The 8,932-nt window shown below is 36.3% G+C and overlaps 1 protein-coding gene across 1 annotated transcript; it reads left to right on the top strand.

Moving 5' to 3' along the window:
* Positions 1-209: 209 nt before the first annotated feature.
* Positions 210-620, top strand: LOC112734804 (uncharacterized). Its single transcript, XM_025784270.1, has one exon. It carries the CDS (start codon positions 210-212, stop codon positions 618-620), a length of 411 nt encoding a protein of 136 aa, XP_025640055.1.
* The last annotated feature ends 8,312 nt before the right edge of the window (positions 621-8,932 follow it).

Raw genomic sequence — 8,932 nt, forward strand, 5'->3', positions numbered from 1 at the left:
TTCTCTAGTTTCTCAAGAAGCACATTTTCACCAGATATGGAGTACCTAGAGGTCTTATTAATGATGGTGGCAGCCACTTTTGTAACAAATAGATGGATAAGTTACTACACAAATATGGGATAAATCATAAGGTGGCCACACTATACCATCCTCAAACTAATGGCCAGGCTGAATTGGCAAATAGAGAGCTAAAGAGAATCCTAGAGAAGATGGTTGGGGTTACAAGAAAAGATTGGGCAAGGAAGTTGGATGATGCCCTTTGGGCATATAGAACTGCATTCAAAACCCCAATTAGGAGGTCATCATCTCAGCTGATTTATGGAAAGTCCTGCCACCTCTCTGTGGAGCTTGAACACAAGGCTTTTTGGGCTACTAAGCTTCTCAATCTTGACTCTCAAGCAGTAGGAGAGAAAAGACTGTTGCAACTCAATGAATTGGATGAGTTCAGACTGGAAGCCTATGAGAATGCGAAGATATACCAGGAGAGGGCCAAAGATGGCATGACAAGAAAATCGCAAAAAGAGATTTTGAACCAGGGCAGCAAGTGTTATTGTATAATTCCAGGCTCAAGACTTTTCCTGGTAAGCTCAAGTCCAAATCAACTTGACCTTATCTGGTGACCAAGGTCTTTCCACATGGAAATCTTGAACTATTGAATGAAGCTACAAAAGATACATTCACAGTAAATGCTCACAGAGTGAAACACTACCTGGGAGGATCCTAGAACAAGGAGGAGAGCATTCATGAGCTGAGTTGAACAAGAATGAAGTTTGTCAAGCTAATGACGATAAAGAAGCGCTTGTTGGGAGGCAACCCAACCAGAGGTAACTTTCTTAGGATTTTTCTCTTACTGCTTCAATAAGAAAGTTAAGTAGATTTCCCTATTTTGCAAGGAGTTAAGTTTGGTGTTACACACCAAAGTAAGGCCACGAGTAAACAACTCAAGGGTGAAGGTGAGGTGCTAAGTTTGGTGTTCCACCATACATCTTATTGAAACATACCACAACCTGCCAAATGTCATAACTGGCCATTAACTTCAAATGAGCAGGGAAATTTCTTGGCATCTAATTTCTAATTTATAGTTTGTTTTTTTTAGTAAAAGCATGTTTCTTGCATGTATTCACTCTAATGCATACAGAAGTAAGCAAAGAACTAAGTTTGCTGTTCACACACCAACTTAAGTTCAGAAAATTGCAAGCATACATGCATGCTAACTATCTCTCAAGTGCTTGGGGAACAAGCAACTTCCAACATCTTTGCAGAAAGTAATTTCATCTCTTGGAGGAGCTATGCATCATCATCCAAGAAAATTAAGAAAAATACAAAAGCAATGGAGAATGATGACAAGGAGAAAGCAAGAAGAGACCAAGAGGTTGTATTGTTAATTAAGAGTTTCTGGCTTGAAGTGCTTTAATTGGAAGTATAAGTGTACCCCAGATGATTAGTTTACATTTGTTTAAATCATTTACATTCTGTTTTCTTTCTTTTATTGTCATTTTGGCTTGTTAGCTTAAGTGTCTATTTCATTCCATCTTTCTTGAGTGTATGCTTTGTTCCCCTTGCTTGAATAAAAGAAAAATATTATGAAACAAGAAAAAGAGTAATAGTCCATTTTTTATAGAAGATAGCATAAGGTTATGTGGTGGTATATGCTTGAACACTTAGTAAGATCACCAATAAAGTTGAAAGGTATAGAATGCTCCCTTAAGTATGAATTTTTAGTTGCTTTATATGAGACCATTGTGAATAGAGACCCTTAGAAGAAAGAAAAAAAAAGAAAGAAAGAAAATCCAATGTTAGTGGCAAGGTTTGGCCAATAACGGGCAGCACTAACGTTGGAAATAAAAAGGGAAGGAAACAAGGAATAAGCTAGGCACCAATAGCTTGACCCTTAAGATACATGCCTATGGTGCTTTTGTACTAGGATCTGCTTGGATGATTAGGTTCTAAGGAGTGTTTTAACACTTAGTAACTTGGGTTAACTAACTCGGGATTATCAACCGAAAGTCCATTATCAAGAGCAACCTAACTACAAAGTATTTAGTGACCCAAAGAGGTACTGGGCATCAATGTCTCTAGGTTAAATTGTAAGCTAAGTGCTTGTAGTGTGTATGTGATGAGGAGAGACTTGAGTTAGTAAGTCTGAGGGGTGCTTCATCACCTAACACCTTGAGCCAAATGGGTCGAGAGTGTTGACTGAAAGCTTACCATAAAGAGTTGCCTCAACACAGAACACTAAGCTTCAAATAAAGAATAAGTTTCTAGCAAGAAAAAGCAAAATTTTTTAACCAAGGATCAAAGAATAAAGAGGTTTTATAGAAGTAACAGAGTTAGTGCCTAAGGGCAGGGACGAACTTTAGGGGGGGCGAGTGGAGGCCTCGGCCCCCACCAACTTTTTTAAAAAGAAATTAATAGTAATAAGTTATTAAGTATAATTTATTTTTTTAAATGTATTTAGTATTTAGTCTGGTATAAATAAAAGTTTAGTCCAACCTAAATATTAATGATTTCTAATATCTAAAAAATAAGTAACAATATTAAAAAAATCTGAAAAGGATATTATTACTAATATTTTTTAATTAAACAAAATTTTTCAAATCCCATAAAGTGGATTCTTTTTCTTCTTGTGATCGTCCTTCTTGATTCATTTGGTATTAATTCTCGTTGTTTCAACTGCTACAACTAAGAGATCTTTTTCAACTATGAATATTATGAAGAATAACTCAGAAACAAGATGAAAGATGAATTTTTCGCTAATTGTCTTTTAATTATATTAAAAAGAAATTTGTTGAAAAATTTGATACAGATTCTATTATCGATAAATTTTATGATATGAAAAATCGACCACTTCGTTAGTAAAAAGTACATACATTTTTTGTACTTTAAAATATATTCTCTATCGATATATTTTTATAATACATCTTACATTATATAATTTTTTGCATAATTTTTAATATCATATATGTTATTGGCCCCCCCCATAATAATATTTCTGTATCCGTCCCTGCCTAAGGGGATGTTGTAACCTAGAGACTGATGAGCGGATAATTTATACGGTTTTTAGCATTATTTTTAAGTAGTTTTCAGCATGTTTTAATTACTTTTTAGTATATTTTTATTAGTTTTTATTAAAAATTCATATTTCTAGACTTTACTATGAGTTTGTGTATTTTTCTGTGATTTCAGGTATTTTCTGGCTGAAATTGAGGGACCTGAGCAAAAATCTTATTCAGAGGCTGAAAAAGGACTGCAGATGTTGTTGGATTCTGACCTCCCTGCACTTGAAATGTATTTTCTGGAGCTACAGAAGACCAACTGGTGCGCTCTCAATTGCCTTGGAAAGTAGACATCCAGGGCTTTCCAGCAATATATAATAGTCCATACTTTGCCCAAGTTTTGATGACGCAAATTGGCGTTTAACGCCAAGTCTTTACCCTTTTCTGGCATTAAACGCCAGAAATAGGTTGCAAACCAGAGTTAAACGCCAGAAACAGGCTACAACCTGGCATTTAACTCCAAGAGAAGCCTCTACACGTGTAAAGCTCAATGCTCAGCCCAAGCATACACCAAGTGGGCCCCGAAGTAGATTTCTGCACTATCTGCACTTAGTTACTTATTTTCTGTAACCCTAGCTACTAGTTTAGTATAAAAACAACTTTTAGAGACTTACTATGGACCTCATGACATTTTCATATCTGAATTTTGTATCTTCTACGGCATGAGTCTCTAAACCCCATGGTTGGGGGTGAGGAGCTCTGTTGTGTCTTGATGAATTAATGCAATTACTACTGTTTTCCATTAAATCACGCTTGTTTCTATTCTAAGATATTTACTCGCACTTCAACCTGATGAATGTGATGATCCGTGACACTTATCATCATTCTAACCTATGAACGCGTGTCTGACAACCACCTCCGTTCTACCTGCAATAGCTTGAGTGCATATCTCTTGGGTTTCTAATCTAAGATTAGAACCTTCGTGGTACATGCTAGAATTATTGGCGGCCATTCTTGAGATCCGGAAAGTCTAAACCTTGTCTGTGGTATTCCAAGTAGGATCTGGGAAGGGATGACTATGACGAGCTTCAAACTCGCGAGTGTTGGGCGTAGTGACAGACGCAAAAGGATCAATGGATCCTATTCCAACATGAGTGAAAACCGACAGATGATTAGCCTTGCGGTGACAGCGCAGCCGGACCATTTTCACTGAGAGGATGGATGGTAGCCATTGACAACGGTGATCCACCAACATACAGCTTGCCATGGAAGGAGCCTTGCATGCGTGAAGAAGACAGTAGGAAAGCAGAGATTCAGAAGACATAGCATCTCCAAAACCTCAACCTGTTCTCCATTACTACATAACAAGTACCCTTTATTTCATGTTATTTATTTTTCATAAATACAATCACTCTTATCATTAATCTCCTGACTAAGATTTACAAAATAGCCATAGCTTGCTTCAAGCCGACAATCTCCGTGGGATCGACCCTTACTCACGTAAGGTATTACTTGGATGACCCAGTGCACTTGCTGGTTAGTTGTGTGGAGTTGTGAATCACAATTTTGTGCACCAAGTTTTTGGCGCCGTTGCCGGGGATTGTTCGAGTTTGGACAACTGACGGTTTATTTTTTGTTTAAATTAGGAAAAATTTTTCTTTTTTGGTTTAGAGTCTTCTATTATTGTTTTTCATTGAAACTTTTTTTTAAAATCCTTATTTTCTTTTTCAATTTTTTTCGAAAATTTTTATAAACTAATAATTGAGTTTTTCTATTTGAGTTTAGTTTCATATTTTAAGTTTGGTGTCTTTTGTGTTTTTATTTTCTTAAAAAATTTTTTAAAAGTTGTTCTTAGCGTTCATCGTGATATTCAAAGTTTTCCTGCTTGTTTCCTTTGTTTTGATCTAAATATTTAAGTTTGGTGTCGTTTTTACTATTTTTCTCTTTCTTCATTAAATTCAAAAATATTTTTCCTCTTTATTCTAATTGATTTTCGAAATTTTCCTTAAAAAATTCAGATTTTTATTTTAAAAAACTTTCTATTATATCTTATCTTAGTTTTAAAAATTCAAAATTCAAATATTTTTTGAAAATCATATTAAAAAATTTTTAAATCTTTTCAAATAATTAGTCAATTCAACATTCAAATATCTTTTTATTTTCCTTTTCTTTTAATTTTCAAAATCTATATTTTATTTTCTAATTATTTTACTTTATTTTATTTCGTTTTATTTTCTTTTTTTTATTCGGTTATTTTTAATTAAATAAAATAAAAATAAAAATATATTTTACTTACAATTCACATCATCTCCCTTTATCCATCATGGACTTAAGTGGAAATGAATAGTCCAGAAAGACTCTGGGGTCATATGCTAATCCCACTACTGTTGTATATGGGAGTAGTATCTGTATACTTCCCATCAAAGCAGGCAGTTTTGAGCTAAATCCTCAGCTCATTGTCATGGTGCAGCAAAAACTGCTAGTATTCCGGTCTTCCACAGGAAGAACCTACTGAGTTTCTGGCACAGTGCTTGCAAATTGCTGACACAGTACGTGACAAGGAAGTAGATCAGGATGTCTACAAATTATTACTGTTTCCATTTGCTGTAAAAGATCAAGCTAAGAGGTGGTTAAATAACCAACCTACAGCAAGCATAAGAACATGGAAACAGTTATCAGACAAATTCATAAATCAATATTTCCCTCCAAAAAGGATGACACAGCTAAGGCTGGACATCCAAGACTTTAAACAAGAGGATGATGAATCCCTTTATAACGCCTGGGAGAGGTACAGAGGGATGCTAAGGAAATGCCCCTCTGAAATGTTTTCAGAGTGGGTGCAGTTAGACATCTTCTACTACGGGCTTATAGAAAAAGCTCAGATATCTCTAGACCACTCAGCTGGTGGATCTATATACATGAGAAAGACTATTGAAGAGTCTCAAGAGCTTATCGATATAGTTGCTAGAAATCAGCATCTGTACATTAGTCCTCAGGAACAAGTTGCTGAACTCAATCAGCAACTATCTTCTATAACAAGGCAGTTAGCAGAAGTTAAGGAGATGCTACAAGAAACCAAAAATGCTAACAAGGATATCGAATCACAATTGAATCAGACAAAACAGCAGTTATAAAAATAGATAGCAGAGGAGTGCCAAGAAGTTCAATTAAGAAGTGGAAAAACATTAAATACCTCAACTCAAAGCAGCAGAAAGCCAAGAAAAGAACAGCTGACAGAGGATGAGCAACCTGCTACCCAAAATCCCTCTGAGGACAGTAAGAGCCCAGAGAGGAATAAGTCTGGCATTCAAACGCCAGAAAAGGGTGAAAAATTGGCGTTAAACGCCCAATCCATGTCCAGTTCTGGTGTTCAAACGCTAGAAAAGGGTAGAAATCTGGCGTTCAACGCCCAATCCATGTTCAGTTCTGGCATTCAAATGCCAGTGAGGGTTAAGACACCTACAAGTGCTGATAATAACTACCTCAAGAAGGCTTCTCTACCTGCCTCTTGATGAGCGGATAATTTATAAACTTTTTGGCATTGTTTTTACATAGTTTTTAGTATGACTTAGTTAGTTTTTAATATAATTTTATTAGTTTTTAAATAAAAATCAAATTTCTGGACTTTACTAGGAGTTTGTGTGTTTTTCTGTGATTTTAGGTCATTTCTGGCTGAAATTGAGGGACTTGAGCAAAAATCTGACTCAGAGGCTGAAGAAGGACTGCAGATGCTGTTGGATTCTGACCTCCCTGAACTCGAAGTGATTTTCTGGAGCTACAGAAACCCAATTGGTGCATTCTCAATTGCGTTGTAAAGTAGACATCCCAGGCTTTCCAGCAATATATAATAGTCCATACTTTGCCCGAGTTTTGACGACGCAAACTGGCGTTCAAACGCTAACTTCCTGCCCTATTCTGGAGTTAAACGCCATAAACAGATTGCAAATCACAGTTAAACGCCAGAAACAGGCTACAACCTGGCGTTTAACTCCACAAAGAGTCTCTACACATGAAAGCTCAATGCTCAGCCCAAGCACACACCAAGTGGGCCTGGAAGTGGATTTCTACATCATTTACTTATCTTATGTAACCCTAGCTACTAGTTTATTATAAAAACTACTTTTAGTGATTTATTTTACATCTTTTGATCATCTTTTGATCATCCTTGATCAGGGATCGGTCTTTTTCCCTATTTTCGAATTCATATGCCATTTGGGGAGGATGGCCATTCGGCCATGCCTAGACCTTGTTCTTATGTATTTTCAACGGTAGAGTTTCTACACACCATAGATTAAGGTGTGGAGCTCTGCTGTTCCTCATGAATTAATGCAAAGTACTATTGTTTTTCTATTCAACTCAAGCCTATTTCTTCTCTAAGATATTCATTCGCACATAAGAACATGATGAATGTGATGATTATGTGACGCTCATCACCATTCTCACTTATGAACGCGTGCCTGACAAACACTTCTGTTCTACATGAAAGCAAGCTTGAATGCATATCTCTTAGCCTCCTGATTTACGATCAGAGTCTTCGTGGTATAGGCTAGAATTATTGGCAGCCATTCTTGAGACCCGGAAAGTCTAAACCTTGTCTGTGGTATTCCGAGTAGGATCTCGGAAGGGATGACTGTGACGAGCTTCAAACTCGCGAGTGCTGGGCGTAGTGACAGATGCAAAAGGATCACTGGATCCTATTCCAGCATGATCGAGAACCGACAGATGATTAGCCATGCGGTGACAGCGCATTTGGACCATTTTCACTGAGAGGACGGGATATAGCCATTGACAACGGTGATGCCCAACATACAGCTTGCCATGGAAAGGAGTATGAGTGATTGGATGAAAGTAGTAGGAAAGCAGAGGTTCAGAAGGAACAAAAGCATCTCCATACGCTTATCTGAAACTCTCACCAATGAATTGCATAAGTATCTCTATCCTATTTTATATTTTAAATTATATTTTAACTATCAATTCACCATAACCATTTGAATCCACCTGACTGAGATTTGCAAGATGACCATAGCTTGCTTCAAGCCGACAATCTCCGTGGAATCGACCCTTACTCACGTAAGGTTTATTACTTGGACGACCCAGTGTACTTGCTGGTTAGTTGTGCGAAGTTGTGAAAAAGAACTAAGATTATGAACGTGCGTATTAAGTTTTTGGCGCCGTTACCAAGGAATGAACAATCACGATTTCGTGCACCAAGTTTTTGGCGCCGTTGCCGGGGATTGTTCGAGTTTGGACAACTGACGGTTCATCTTGTTACTCAGATTAGGTAATTTTATTTTAATTTTAAGCTTTTTATTTTCAAAAAATTTTTTCAAAAAAATTAAATTATTCTATATTCTTCAGAATTTTTAAGAATGAATTCTAGAGTTTCATGAGATATGTTGAATCCTAGTTGGTTAGTAAGCCATGTCTAATCTTTTGGACCGAGGTTTCAACTATCCTTAGAAGAGCTTCTTTGTCTTTCTCAGCAAATTAGCTATTGTATGTAATGATCTGCTAAAGCTTGGCTGGCCATTGGCCATGTCTAGTGTTTTGGACCGGAGCTTTCACTGAAAGCTTGGCTGGCTAGTAAGCCATGTCTAATTCCTGGACCGGAGTTTTAGACTAACATTGCATGATTCCTAGAATTCTCATTAAGAATTTTGAAATCCTTATTTTTCTTTTTCAAAATAATTTTCGAAAAATACCAAAAAAATTTACAAAATCATAAAAACCAAAAATATTTTGTGTTTCTTGTTTGAGTCTAGTGTCAAGTTTTAAGTTTGGTGTCCATTGCATGTTTGTAATTTTTTTTTAATTTTCGAAAATTCATCATATGTTCTTCATGATCTTCAAGTTGTTCTTGATGATCTTCTTTGTTTGATCTTTGTATTTTCTTGTTGTGCATCTTTTCTTGTTTCTCATATGCATATTCAATTTGT

This window comes from Arachis hypogaea, chromosome 13 (genome assembly GCF_003086295.3).
Source record: "Arachis hypogaea cultivar Tifrunner chromosome 13, arahy.Tifrunner.gnm2.J5K5, whole genome shotgun sequence".
NCBI lineage: Eukaryota > Viridiplantae > Streptophyta > Magnoliopsida > Fabales > Fabaceae > Arachis > Arachis hypogaea.